The sequence below is a fragment of the Salmo salar genome, chromosome ssa10 (assembly GCF_905237065.1).
Source record: "Salmo salar chromosome ssa10, Ssal_v3.1, whole genome shotgun sequence".
Taxonomy (NCBI): domain Eukaryota; kingdom Metazoa; phylum Chordata; class Actinopteri; order Salmoniformes; family Salmonidae; genus Salmo; species Salmo salar.
The window spans coordinates 54808919-54824001 of record NC_059451.1 but is presented as its reverse complement, the minus strand read 5'-3'; the positions used below and the strand labels follow the sequence as shown (position 1 = coordinate 54824001).

At 42.4% G+C, this 15083-nt stretch overlaps 1 protein-coding gene and 1 long non-coding RNA gene across 9 annotated transcripts in view; both read right to left on the bottom strand.

The window, feature by feature from the left end:
* The window catches only part of farp2 (FERM, RhoGEF and pleckstrin domain protein 2), a 93731-nt gene that overhangs the window by 3039 nt on the left and 75609 nt on the right, over window positions 1-15083 (bottom strand). For 3 of the 5 annotated variants that reach the window (XM_045687961.1, XM_045687959.1, XM_045687962.1), the window contains exons 25-26: window positions 1117-1224; window positions 642-793 (exon numbers count right to left, since the gene is read on the bottom strand). In XM_045687961.1, coding sequence (XP_045543917.1) covers window positions 642-793; window positions 1117-1224 — 260 coding nt within the window. Of the gene's footprint in view, window positions 1-641; window positions 794-1116; window positions 1225-5716; window positions 5857-15083 lie in introns of those variants that run through there. The other 2 variants (XM_045687960.1, XR_006756972.1) reach the window with 2 other exon arrangements.
* Window positions 7479-11092, bottom strand: LOC123724427 (uncharacterized). 4 transcript variants are annotated; one of them, XR_006756975.1, is made up of 4 exons: window positions 9673-9898; window positions 8791-9084; window positions 7572-7616; window positions 7479-7503 (listed from the first exon to the last, which is right to left on the bottom strand). It is a non-coding gene; the product is annotated as an uncharacterized lncRNA (long non-coding RNA). The 4 variants fall into 4 exon arrangements; XR_006756974.1 differs by lacking the exon at window positions 7479-7503 and adding an exon at window positions 10620-11092 and having other exon boundaries at window positions 7538-7616; window positions 9673-9853; XR_006756976.1 differs by lacking the exon at window positions 7479-7503 and adding an exon at window positions 10395-10449 and having other exon boundaries at window positions 7538-7616; window positions 9673-9785.

The following is a 15083-nucleotide window of genomic DNA, read 5'->3' as shown; positions in this document are numbered from 1 at the left end:
ACAGAGAGAGAGAGAGAAACAGAGAGAGAGAGAAACAGAGAGAGAGAGAGAAACAGAGAGAGAGAGAGAGAGAGAGAGAGAGAAACAGAGGGAAGGAGAGAGAGGGGGTGGAAAGAAGGAGAGAGAAACAGAGAGAGAGAAACAGAGAGAGAAAGAAACAGAGAGAAACAGAGAGAGAAACAGAGAGAAACAGAGGGAAGGAGAGAGGGGGTGGAAAGAAGGAGAGAGAAACAGAGAGAGAGAAACAGAGAGAGAAAGAAACAGAGAGAAACAGAGAGAGAAACAGAGAGAAACAGAGGGAAGGAGAGAGGGGGTGGAAAGAAGGAGAGAGAAACAGAGAGAGAGAAACAGAGAGAGAAAGAAACAGAGAGAAACAGAGAGAGAAACAGAGAGAAACAGAGGGAAGGAGAGAGGGGGTGGAAAGAGGAAGAGAGAGCGAGGGAGTGAGAGAAAGACAGAGGACATCAGAGCAATTACAGCCATAGTGTAAACACAAAGCACCACTCCATCTCCTTAACACTGACCTGTTAGCCAAAAACTGCGGCCAAGTTTTACAATTAAAACGTGTCCCGGAAATGTTCTGGAATCATAATGATGCATTGTTGGAAGGAGTTAAATAATGAATGAAACAGTCACTATACCTCTCGAATGTATACTCGCTCTCCGCCCGGAAGAAATAAACGTGGGACTTGAACTGCAGTTTGAAGACGTATTCCTTGTGGATGCTGTCTGACTCTCCCGGGCTGCTCACAGTGTACCCTAGCAACGGGAGGCTTGCCAGCGGGAAATCATCCTGCACACAGAAATAGACAGTTGGCTGGGATACCTTAACATCCAGGGAACACTTCAACATAGAACCAACAGAGGACATTTGGCCTCAGCAAAGGAGCCTGACTCAAGACATTTATAAGCATCTAGGCTGCATTTGCAGTACAACTAACATGTAAATTGGTTGTTTAAAAAAGCCAAGCTGCAGTATTAAAGCCAAGTGTTGCGCCAGGCCAGTACCTGGTGAGTCTTGTAAAACAGAAGTTGGTGAAAACCACCCAGAGCTTCTACCAGCCGTGTTGTGTTATGTTCAGTGTGTGTTCAGGGTTCGGTGTGTGTGGCCAGTACCTGGTGAGTCTTGTAAAAGAACAGACAGAAGTTGGTGAAGACCACCCAGAGCTTCTGCCAGCCATTGCTATTCTTGAATTTCCGTAGGAGGTAACCTGAGAGCTGGTTCTGAAGACGGGACCGGAAAGGACAGGACAGTCAGCAGTGTTGAAGAGAAGTGAACTACTTGTAATTCAAGTCATTTAACTACATTTTTGCAGTAGCTTGGTGTTAGTTGAACAAAATTCAAATCTAGATTGAGTTTTCAGTAGTCAATTACGTTGTTTTTTTTACCATGTAGCGGTGTAGCTAACTACTGGAACTACAGACTTGCCAAATTCTCAGTTGAAACATACAGTGCCTTCAGAATGTATTCATACCCCTCAACTTAAGAGATTTAAACACCTGGATTGCGCAACATTTTTCCATTATTCTTTTCAAAATTCTTAAAAGTTCTGTCAAATTGGTTTTAGATCATTGATAGACAACCTTTTGCAGGTCTTTCCATAGATTTTCAAGTATCTTTAAGTCAAAACTGTAACTCGGCCACTCAGAAACATTCACCGTCATCTTGGTAAGTAACTCCAGTATAGATTTGACCTTGTGTTTTAGGTTATTGTCCTGCTGAAAGGTGAATTTGTCTCCCAGTGTCTGTTGGAAAGCAGACTGAACCAGGTTTTCCTCTGGGATTTTTGCCTGTGCTTAGCTCCATTCCGTTTCTTTTTCATCCTGAAAAACTCCCCAGTCCTTAACGATTACAAGCATACCCATAACATGATGCAGCCACCACTATGCTTAAAAATATGGAGCGTGCTGCTCAGTAAAGTACATTTTCCCCAGACATAACACTTTGTATTCAGGACAAAAAGTTTTTTGTTGTTGCAGTTTTACTTTAGTGCCTCTGTACAGGCTTCTTTCTTTTCACTCTGTCAATTAGGTTAGTATTGTGAAGTAACTACAATGTTGATCCATCCTCAGTTCTCAGCCATTTAAAGGTTTAACGGTTTTAAAGTCACCATTGACCTCATGATGAAATCCCTAAACAGTTGCCTTCCTCTCCGGCAACTGAGTTAGGAAGGACGCCTGTATCTTTGTTGTGACATTGGGGCAACTCTGTTCACAAAGTTGACATCAGCAAACCACTCGCCCACACGACGCCATACACGTGGTCTGCGGTTGTTAGGCCGGTTGGACGCACTGCCAAATTCTCAAAAACGACATTGAGGCGGCTTATGGTAGAGAAATTAACCTTATCTGGCAACAGCTCTGGTGGACATTCCTGCAGTGATCATTCCAATTGCACACTCTCTCAAAACTGGAGACATCTGTGGCATTGTGTTGCGTGACAAAACTGCACATTTTAGAGTGGCCTTTTATTGTCCCCAGCACAAGGGGCACCTGTGTAATGATCATGCTGTTTAATAAGCTTATTGATATGCCACACCTGTCTGGTGGATGGATTATCTTGGCAAAGGAGTAATGTGCACTAACAGGAATGCAAACAAATTTGGGCACAACATTTGAGAGAAATAAGCTTGTAGTGCGTATGGAACATGGGACCAACACTTTACATGTTGCGTTTTATATTTTTGTTAAGTATAATAACTTGACCATGCTCAAAAGAGATATTCAATATTTGCTGATTTTTTTACCCATCTACCAATAGGTGCCCTTCTTTGCGAGGCATTGGAAAACCTCCATGGTCTTTGTGGTTGAATTTCTGTTTGAAATTCACAGCTCGACGAGGGACCTTATAGATAATTGTATGTGTAGGGTACAGAGATGAGGTGGTCATTCAAAAATCATGTTAAACACTATTATTAGACACAGAGTGAGTTCATGCAACTTATGTGACTTATGCAAATTTTTACTCCTGAACCTATTTAGGCTTACCATAACAAAAGGGGTTGAATACTTATTGACAGTTGAGCTTTTAATTTTTAATGAATCTGTAAAAACATCTAAAAACATAATTCCACTTTGACATTATGGGTTATTGTGTGTAGGTCAATGACAAACAATCTCAAATTAATACATTTTTTCATTCAGGTTGTAACAACAAAATGTGTAAATAGTCAAGGGGTGTGAATACCTTCTGAAGGCGCTGGAGTTTTTCTGTTTAATAGGCTAAATTCCACATTCTGTTAACATATGACCCCAAAGGGATCTGTCCTTGTGATTTGTAGCCTGACATTTCAGATTTTTCATATAATTTTTTTTTTAACAAAGTAGTTTGGATATAGTGAACTACTTTTTCAAAGTAACTTTAGTTAAGTAAACTATATTTTTTTCTTAGGGGTAGCTTTAGTGTAGATTATCTTCTTCCAGTGAGAAGTAATTGAAGCTTGGTAAACTATATTTTTTTCTTAGGGGTAGCTTTAGTGTAGATTATCTTCTTCCAGTGAGAAGTAATTGAAGCTTGGTAAACTATATTTTCAGAGTAGCTTCCCCAACACTGCAGATCAGTAAACTGTATGTATCATTTGGCATCTCCCTGTTAAAATTGTACTGTGGTTCTATCATCAGTTTGGTAATTATTTCAATCATGGTTCTACTAGTGCCTGGTTCTACCATGGTTCTAGTCTGGTACCTGGTTCTAGTATGGTATGTGGTTCAAGTCAGGTACCTGGTTCTACCATGGTTCTAGTCTGGTACCTGGTTCTAGTATGGTATGTGGTTCTAGTCTGGTACCTGGTTCTACCATGGTTCTAGTCAGGTACCTGGTTCTACCATGGTTGTAACTGGTTCTAGAATGGCTATAGTATGATTCCAGTCTTGTACCTGGTTCTACCATTGTTCTAGTCTGGTACCTGGTTCTGGTATGGTTCTAGTCTGGTACCTGGTTCTACCATTATTCTAATCTGGTACCTGGTGCTTCCCTGGTTCTGGTATGGTTCTACCATGGATCTAGTCTGGTACCTGGTTCTACCCTGGAATGGTTCTAGTCTGGTACCTGGTTCTACCATGGTTCGAGTCTGGTGTATATTTCTAGTCTGGTACCTGGTTCTAGGATGGTTCTACCATGGTTCTAGTCTTGTACCTGGTACTACCTTTGTTCTAGTCTGGTACCTGCTTCTACCCTGGCTCTGTTATGATTCTACCATGGTTCTAGTCTGGTACCTGGTCCAAGTCTGGTACCTGGTTCTATCATGGTTCTAGTGGGTTTCCTGGTTCTACCATGGTTCTACTCTGGTACTTGGTTGTAGTCTGGTACCTGGATCTAGTAAGGTTCTAGTCTGGTACCTGGTTCTACCGTTGTTCTGCTATGGTTCTAGTCGGGTACTCGGTTCTAGTCTGGTGTATGTTTGTAGCCTGGTACGTGGTTCTAGTAAGGTTCTAGTCTGGTACCTGGGTCTACCACGGTTCTAGTCTTGCACCTGGTTCTACCACGGTTCTAGTCTTGCACCTGGTTATACCATGGTTCTAGTAAGGTTCTAGTCTGATATCTGGTTCTAGTATGGTTCTAGTTTGGTACATGGTTCTAGTCTGGAATGGTTCTACCACGGCTCTAGTCTGGTACCTCGTTCTAGTATGGTTCAGGGCTGGTACCTGGTTCTATCATTGTTCTAGTCTGGTTCCAGTCTGGTACGGTTCTAGTATGGTACCTGGTTCTACCATAGTTCTAGCATGGTTGCAGTCTGGTACCTGGTTCTAGCATGGTTGCAGTCTGGTCCCTGGTTCTTTTTTGGTTCTAGTCTGGTACCTTGTTCTAGCATGGTTCTAGTCTGGTACCTGGTTCTAGCGTGGTTCTAGTCTGGTACCAGTCTGGTGCGGTTCTAGTTTGGTACCTGGCTTTACCATGGTTCTAGTCTGGTACTTGGTTCTAGAATGGTACCTGCTTCTTGTATGGCACCTTGTTCTAGTCTGGTATCTGGTTCTAGTCTGGTACATGGTTCTAGTCTGGTACATGGTTCTACCGTGGTTCTAGTCTGGTACATGGTTCTACCGTGGTTCTAGTCTGGTACATGGTTCTACCGTGGTTCTAGTCTGGTACATGGTTCTACCATGGTTCTAGTCTTGTACCTGGTTCTAGTCTGGTACCTGCTTCTCATCTGGTTCTAGTCTGGTACCTGCTTCTAGTCTGGTACCTGCTTCTCATCTGGTTCTAGTCTGGTACCTGCTTCTAGTCTGGTACCTGGTTCTAGTCTGGTACCTGGTTCTAGTCTGGTACCTGGTTCTACCATGGTTGTAGTCTGGTACCTGGTTCTACCATGGTTGTAGTCTGGTACCTGGTTCTAGTCTGGTACCTGCTTCTAGTCTGGTACCTGGTTCAAGTCACATCCCTGGTTCTACCATGGCTCTAGTCTGGTATCTGGTTCTAGGCTGGTTCTAGTCTGGTACCTGGTCCTAGTATGGTTCTAGTCTGGTACCTGGTCCTAGTATGGTTCTAGTCTGGTACCTGGTCCTAGTATGGTTGTAGTCTGGTACCTGGTTCTTCCATGGTTGTATTCTGGCACTTGATTCTACCATGGTACCTGGTTCTAGTCTGGTACTGGGTTCTAGTATTGTTCTAGTCTGGTACCTGGTTCTAGTCTGGTACCTGGTTATAACATGGTTCAAGTATGGTTCTAGTCTGGTACCTGGTTCTACAGTCTGGAACATGGTTCTGCTAGTGTGGTACCTGGTTCATGCGCAGATAATCAGTGAGTGAGAGGTTCTGGTTGCGGTACCAGCAGACGTGTGTGATGGTGTTGGGTCTCTGGCCCTGACCCAGCAGGTAACGAGGAGGGAGCTCTGGAGACACGGCTGGGGAACAGAACACTAGGGGGGGGACAGAGAGAAAAGGACAGAGAAAGAGGCCAAGTAGAGAGAGAGACAGAGAAAGAAAGAAAGAAAGAAAGACGGGCAGAAAGCGAAAAGGACAGAGAGAAAGAAAGGAGGAAAGTAACATAGGATGAGTCGGCAGGTTACATTCAGCGACAGAAACAGAATGGTAGATTAGAAAGTCCTTCAGCCAGGGCTGTGAAGGGGAGGAGTTAGTTAAAGACAGAACAAGATTGGTCATAGATAAAGAACACATGCTTCTGATTGGAGTGTTTTCCACAAAGACAAGACTTCAGTGCAAGGAAGTGATGAAACAGTGAAACACTGAAATGAAACAGAAAGGATCATCATCAGAGAAGGAGAGAAGATGAATCATGGGAGAGAGAGTGGAGCAGGGAGGTGCAGGAGAATGACGATGGGGTGAGGAGATGAGGACAGGCCGTGTATCCACTGCTCTGTGTGCCTAATGAAATCTTCCCCAAATACTGCAGCTCTGTCTGACAGCTGCCCCAAATACTGCAGCTCTGTCTGACAGCTGCCCAACACAATGCTGCCCCAAATACTGCAGCTCTGACTGACAGCTGCCCCAAATACTGCAGCTCTGTCTGACAGCTGCCCCAAATACTGCAGCTCTGTCTGACAGCTGCCCCAAATACTGCAGCTCTGTCTGACAGCTGCCCCAAATACTGCAGCTCTGTCTGACAGCTGCCCCAAATACTGCAGCTCTGTCTGACAGCTGCCCCAAATACTGCAGCTCTGTCTGACAGCTGCCCCAAATACTGCAGCTCTGTCTGACAGCTGCCCCAAATACTGCAGCTCTGTCTGACAGCTGCCCCAAATACTGCAGCTCTGTCTGACAGCTGCCCAACACAACGCTGAGGGATGGACGTTTTTAAAAGACAGTGGAGACGGAGAAGGGCAACATTGTACAACTTTTATCGCGTTTCTCTTTATTTTCTTATACAAAAAGTTAGTATTATCATGTGACCACCAAGCACTTCTGGACATCAGATCGACAGTTACTAAACTCGATTTTTTACTTCAAATATGACTTCAAGTGTGTTTTTTCATAAATAACAACTTGTGTGCAGCTTCGAGTGTTAAACTGTAGACCCCTTAATCTACCTGATATAGAAAACCTCATGGTAAACTGCAGACCCCTTAATCTACCTGATATAGACCCTTTAATCTACCTGATATAGAATACCTCATGGTAAACTGTAGACCCCTTAATCTACCTGATATAGAATACCTCATGGTAAACTGTAGACCCCTTAATCTACCTGATATAGAATACCTCATGGTAAACTGTAGACCCCTTAATCTACCTGATATAGAATACCTCATGGTAAACTGCAGACCCCTTAATCTACCTGATATAGAATACCTCATGGTAAACTGCAGACCCCTTAATCTACCTGATATAGACCCCTTAATCTACCTGATATAGAATACCTCATGGTAAACTGTAGACCCCTTAATCTACCTGATATAGAATACCTCATGGTAAACTGTAGACCCCTTAATCTACCTGATATAGACCCTTTAATCTACCTGATATAGAATACCTCATGGTAAACTGTAGACCCTTTAATCTACCTGATATAGAATACCTCATGGTAAACTGTAGACCCCTTAATCTACCTGATATAGAATACCTCATGGTAAACTGCAGACCCCTTAATCTACCTGATATAGACCCTTTAATCTACCTGATATAGAATACCTCATGGTAAACTGCAGACCCCTTAATCTACCTTATATAGACCCTTTAATCTACCTGATATAGAATACCTCATGGTAAACTGCAGACCCCTTAATCTACCTGATATAGAATACCTCATGGTAAACTGTAGACCCCTTAATCTACCTGATATAGACCCTTTAATCTACCTGATATAGAATACCTAATGGTAAACTGTAGACCCCTTAATCTACCTGATATAGAATACCTCATGGTAAACTGTAGACCCCTTAATCTACCTGATATAGACCCTTTAATCTACCTGATATAGAATACCTCATGGTAAACTGTAGACCCCTTAATCTACCTGATATAGAATACCTCATGGTAAACTGCAGACCCCTTAATCTACCTGATATAGAATACCTCATGGTAAACTGTAGACCCCTTAATCTACCTGATATAGACCCTTTAATCTACTTGATATAGAATACCTCATGGTAAACTGTAGACCCCTTAATCTACCTGATATAGAATACCTCATGGTAAACTGTAGACCCCTTAATCTACCTGATATAGAATACCTCATGGTAAACTGTAGACCCCTTAATCTACCTGATATAGACCCCTTAATCTACCTGATATAGAATACCTCATGGTAAACTGCAGACCCCTTAATCTACCTGATATAGAATACCTCATGGTAAACTGTAGACCCCTTAATCTACCTAATATAGAATACCTCATGGTAAACTGTAGACCCCTTAATCTACCTGATATAGAATACCTCATGGTAAACTGCAGACCCCTTAATCTACCTGATATAGAATACCTCATGGTAAACTGTAGACCCCTTAATCTACCTGATATAGACTCTTTAATCTACCTGATATAGAATACCTCATGGTAAACTGCAGACCCCTTAATCTACCTGATATAGACCCTTTAATCTACCTGATATAGAATACCTCATGGTAAACTGTAGACCCCTTAATCTACCTGATATAGAATACCTCATGGTAAACTGCAGACCCCTTAATCTACCTGATATAGAATACCTCATGGTAAACTGTAGACCCCTTAATCTACCTGATATAGACCCTTTAATCTACCTGATATAGAATACCTCATGGTAAACTGTAGACCCCTTAATCTACCTGATATAGAATACCTCATGGTAAACTGTAGACCCCTTAATCTACCTGATATAGAATACCTCATGGTAAACTGCAGACCCCTTAATCTACCTGATATAGAATACCTCATGGTAAACTGTAGACCCCTTAATCTACCTGATATAGACCCTTTAATCTACCTGATATAGAATACCTCATGGTAAACTGCAGACCCCTTAATCTACCTTATATAGACCCTTTAATCTACCTGATATAGAATACCTCATGGTAAACTGCAGACCCCTTAATCTACCTGATATAGAATACCTCATGGTAAACTGTAGACCCCTTAATCTACCTGATATAGACCCTTTAATCTACCTGATATAGAATACCTCATGGTAAACTGCAGACCCCTTAATCTACCTTATATAGACCCTTTAATCTACCTGATATAGAATACCTCATGGTAAACTGCAGACCCCTTAATCTACCTGATATAGACCCTTTAATCTACCTGATATAGAATACCTCATGGTAAACTGTAGACCCTTTAATCTACCTGATATAGAATACCTCATGGTAAACTGCAGACCCCTTAATCTACTTGATATAGAATACCTCATGGTAAACTGTAGACCCCTTAATCTACCTGATATAGACCCTTTAATCTACCTGATATAGAATACCTCATGGTAAACTGTAGACCCCTTAATCTACCTGATATAGAATACCTCATGGTAAACTGCAGACCCCTTAATCTACCTGATATAGACCCCTTAATCTACCTGATATAGAATACCTCATGGTAAACTGTAGACCCCTTAATCTACTTGATATAGACCCTTTAATCTACCTGATATAGAATACCTCATGGTAAACTGCAGACCCCTTAATCTACCTGATATAGACCCTTTAATCTACCTGATATAGAATACCTCATGGTAAACTGTAGACCCCTTAATCTACCTGATATAGAATACCTCATGGTAAACTGCAGACCCCTTAATCTACCTGATATAGAATACCTCATGGTAAACTGTAGACCCCTTAATCTACCTGATATAGACCCTTTAATCTACCTGATATAGAATACCTCATGGTAAACTGCAGACCCCTTAATCTACCTTATATAGACCCTTTAATCTACCTGATATAGAATACCTCATGGTAAACTGCAGACCCCTTAATCTACCTGATATAGACCCTTTAATCTACCTGATATAGAATACCTCATGGTAAACTGTAGACCCCTTAATCTACCTGATATAGAATACCTCATGGTAAACTGTAGACCCCTTAATCTACCTGATATAGACCCTTTAATCTACCTGATATAGAATACCTCATGGTAAACTGTAGACCCCTTAATCTACCTGATATAGAATACCTCATGGTAAACTGCAGACCCCTTAATCTACCTGATATAGAATACCTCATGGTAAACTGTAGACCCCTTAATCTACCTGATATAGAATACCTCATGGTAAACTGTAGACCCCTTAATCTACCTGATATAGAATACCTCATGGTAAACTGCAGACCCCTTAATCTACCTGATATAGAATACCTCATGGTAAACTGTAGACCCCTTAATCTACCTGATATAGAATACCTCATGGTAAACTGTAGACCCCTTAATCTACCTGATATAGAATACCTCATGGTAAACTGCAGACCCCTTAATCTACCTGATATAGAATACCTCATGGTAAACTGTAGACCCCTTAATCTACCTGATATAGAATACCTCATGGTAAACTGTAGACCCCTTAATCTACCTGATATAGAATACCTCATGGTAAACTGCAGACCCCTTAATCTACCTGATATAGAATACTTCATGGTAAACTGTAGACCCCTTAATCTACCTGATATAGAATACCTCATGGTAAACTGTAGACCCTTTAATCTACCTGATATAGAATACCTCATGGTAAACTGTAGACCCTTTAATCTACCTGATATAGAATACCTCATGGTAAACTGCAGACCCTTGTATGTACCAAGAGAGTTCTCATCCGTAATTATCACGGCAGTCTACATCCCTCCCCAAGCCAACACCACTCTGGTCTCAACGAACTGTATGGGGCCATAAACAAACAAAGAGACCGCTCACCCAGAGGCAACGTTTCTGGTGGGCAGAGACTAACTCAGAGACTAACTCAGAGACTTAAAACTATCCTAGATCCCTTCTACCAAACACGTCTTTTTGCATCACTGGAGGGACAGAAACTGTAGACCACTTATATTCTACCCACAGAAATACATACAAGGCCCTCCTCCGTCCTCCCTTCGACAGATGTGACCACGACCATCTGACCATTGACTCCATTGTCATAATATCTCTTTATGTAGTGTTGTGGTGTGTCTTTATGTGTGTTTTTGTCCTATATTTTTATTTTTTTATCCCAGCCCCCCGTCATCGCAGGAGGACTTTTGCCTTTTGGTAGGCCGTCATTGTAAATAAGATTTTTTTTTTAACTGCCTTCCCTGGTTAAATAAAGGTAAAATAAAACATACAAATAAAACTCTTGCTTCCTGTTTACAAACAAAAGCTCAAACAGGAAGTACCAGTGATGTGCTCAATACAGAAGTGGTTGGATGAAGCAGAAGTGAGGCTACAGGACTGTTTTACTAGTACGGACTGGGATATGTTCCTGGGATACATCCGATAACATTGAGGAGTTCAGCACAACCGTCACAGAGAGCATAGACGATGTCTTCCCACAGTGACTATCAGAACGTATCCAAATCAAAAACCACGGATTACATTGATTTCAGACAATAGCCACACTGGGCTAAAGGCTAGAGCAACAGTTTATAAGGAACGGGACACATTCAAGAAAACCAGCTACAACAGCCGATGAGACATCAAACATGTGAAAGGACAATATAATAGGAGGAAAGTGGCATCCTATTACATCGGCGCCAACGCTCGTCGTATGTGGCAGGTCGATAGCCAATTACTAAACGGAAACCCAGCCATGGTTTGCCCAGCGATGCACAACTCCCAAATGAGCTAAATGCCTTTTTTATGCTCGCGTCGAGGAATAGAAGACTGTGCCTCCGTGAAAGCACCCGTTTTTCCAGATGACTGCATGATTTCGCTCTCCTTGGCCCGCTGTGAGCAAAACTTTTAAACAGGTTAAGAATCACAAGGCCCGCCGGGCCAGACAGAATTACCAGGGCTCGTTCTCAAAGCATGCACAGACCAGCTCGGCCAATTTCTTTACTGACATTTATAATCTGTCCATGTCCCAGTCTGTAATCCCAACATATTTCAAGCTGACCACCATTGTCCCTGTTCCAAAGAACTCCAAGGTAACCTGCCTAAATGACTATCACCCTGCAGCACTCACATCTGTAATTATGATGTGTTTTGAAAGGCTGGTCATGACACACATCAACACCATCATCCCAGACACCCTGGACCAACTCCAATTCACATACTGCCCCAACACATCCAAATCCACAGATTTCACGTCACACCGCCCTCTCCCACCTGGACAAGAGGGAAAATAACTACAGCTCAGCGCTCAACACCATAGTCCCCTTCAAGCTCACCACCTAGCTAAGGACCCTGGGACTGAACCCCTCCCTCTGCAACTGGATCCCTGACTTCCTGAGGTGGTAAGGGTAGGTAACAACACCTCCGCCACGCTGACCCTAAACACGGGGGCCCCTCAGGGGTGTGTCCTTAGTCACCTGCTGTACTCCCCATTCACCCACGAATGCGTGGCCACGCACAACTTCAACACCATTATCAAGTTGGCTGACGACACGAAGGTGGTAGGCCTGATGAGACAGCCTACAGGGAGGAGGTCAGTGACCTGGCAGTGCGGTGCCGGGACAACAACCTCTCCCTAAACATCAGTAAGACCAAGGAGCTGATCGTGGACTACAGGAGAAAGATGGAAGAGCAAGCCACCATCCACATTGATGGGGCTGTAGTGGAGCGGGTTGAGAGCTTCAAGTTCCTTGGAGTCCACATCACTAAGGACCTAACATGGTCCACACACACACCGCACAGTCATGAAGATGGGGCATGGCTTTTCATACATCTTTAGACAGGTTTTGTTTTACACCACATCCGGTCCATTTTTATGTACAGTACCAGCCAAAGGTTTGGACACACCTACTCATTCAAGAGCTTTTCTTTATTTTTTACATTGTAGAATAATAGCGAAGACATCAAAACTATGAAATAACACATATGGAATCATGTAGTAACCAGAAAAGTATTAAATCAAAATATATTTTATATTTGAGATTCTTCAAAGCAGCCACCCTTTGCTTTGCACACTCGTGGCATTCTTTCAACCAGCTTCCCCTGGAATGCTTATCCAAGAGACTTGAAGGAGTTCCCACATATGCTGAGCACTTTTGGCTGCTTCTCCTTCACTCTGCGGTCCGACTCATCCCAAACCATGTCAATTTGGTTGAGGTCGGGGGATTGTGGATGCCAGGTCATCTGATGCAGCACTCCATCACTCTCCTTCTTGGTCAAATAGCCCTTACACAGCCTGGAGGTGTGTTTTGGGTCATTGTCCTGTTGAAAAACAAATGATAGTCCCACTAAGTACAAACCAGATGGGATGGTGTATCGCTGCAGAATGGTGTGGTAGCCATGCTGGTTAACAATTCTAAATAAATCAGACAGTGTCACCAGCAAAGCAGCCCCACATCATAACACCTCCTCCTCTATGCGGAGATCATCCGTTCACCCACACTGCGTCTCACAAAGTCACAGCGGTTGAAGCCAAAAATCTCCAGTTTGGACTCCAAACCAAAGGACACATTTCCACCCGTCTAATTTCCATTACTCGTGTTTCTTGGCCCAAGCAAGTCTCTTCTTCTTATTGGTGTCCTTTAGTAGTGGTTTCTTGCAGCAATTCGTCCATGAAGGCCTGAGTCACACAGTCTCCTGTGAACAGTTGATGTTGAGATGTGTCTGTTACTTGAACTTTGTGAAGCATTTATTTGGGCTGCAATTTCTGAGGCTGGTAACTCTAATGAACGTATCCTCTGCAGAAGAAGTAACTCTGGGTCTTCCTTTCCTGTGTCGGTCCTCATGAGAGCCAGTTTCATCATAGCGCTTGATGGTTTTTGCGACTGCACTTGAAGAAACTTTCAAAGTTCTTGAAACTTTCCGTATTGACTGACCTTCATGTCTTAAAGTAATGATGAACTGTCGTTTCTCTTTGCTTATTTGAGTTGTTCTTGCCATAATATGGTCTTAGTGTTTTACCAAATGGGGGGTATACAGAACATAGCCCTACCTTGTCACAACACAACTAATTTGCTCAAATGCATTAAGGAAAGAAAGAAATTCCACAAATTAACTTTTAAGAAGGTACACCTGTTAATTGAAATGCATTCCAGGTGACTATCTCAAGAAGCTGGTTGAGAGAATGCCAAGTGTGAAAAGCTGTCAAGGCAACGGGTGGCTATTTGAATCCTTGAATGAGTAGGTGTGTCAAAACCTTTGAACGGTAGTGTGTATGGTATACACACACACTCACACACACACACACACACACACACACACACGACTATATATACAAACCATATACACACACTACATTAACACACCCACACATACACTACACACACACACACGCAGACTGACAACAAACATTACACACACACTTTTACACTTTACATTTTCTGCTGCTGCTCTGATCTTTATTTTACTCTTATTATTATCTGTCCTGATGCCTAGTCACTTTACCCTGCCTTCATGTACATATCTACCTCAGATACCTTATTATTATCTATCCTGATGCCTAGTCACTTTACCCTGCCTTCGTGTACATATCTACCTCAAATACCTTATTATTATCTACCCTGCCTTCATGTACATATCTACCTCAAATACCTTATTATTATCTATCCTGATGCCTAGTCACTTTACCCTGCCTTCGTGTACATATCTACCTCTGTACATTGATCTGGTACTGGTACTTCCTGTATATAGCTCCACATTGATCTGGTCCTTCCTGTATATAGCTCCACATTGATCTGGTCCTTCCTGTATATAGCTCCACATTGATCTGGTACTTCCTGTATATAGCTCCACATTGATCTGGTACTTCCTGTATATAGCTCCACATTGATCTGGTACTTCCTGTATATAGCTCCACATTGATCTGGTACTTCCTGTATATAGCTCCACATTGATCTGGTACTTCCTGTATATAGCTCCACATTGATCTGGTACTTCCTGTATATAGCTCCACATTGATCTGGTACTTCCTGTATATAGCTCCATATTGATCTGGTACTTCCTGTATATAGCTCCATTCTTGTATATTTCATTTGATTCCTCGTGTTACTATTATAATTGTTTACTTTTTAACTCTGCATTGTTGGGAAGGGCTCTTAAGTAAGCATTTTACGGTAAAGTCTACACCCGTTGTATT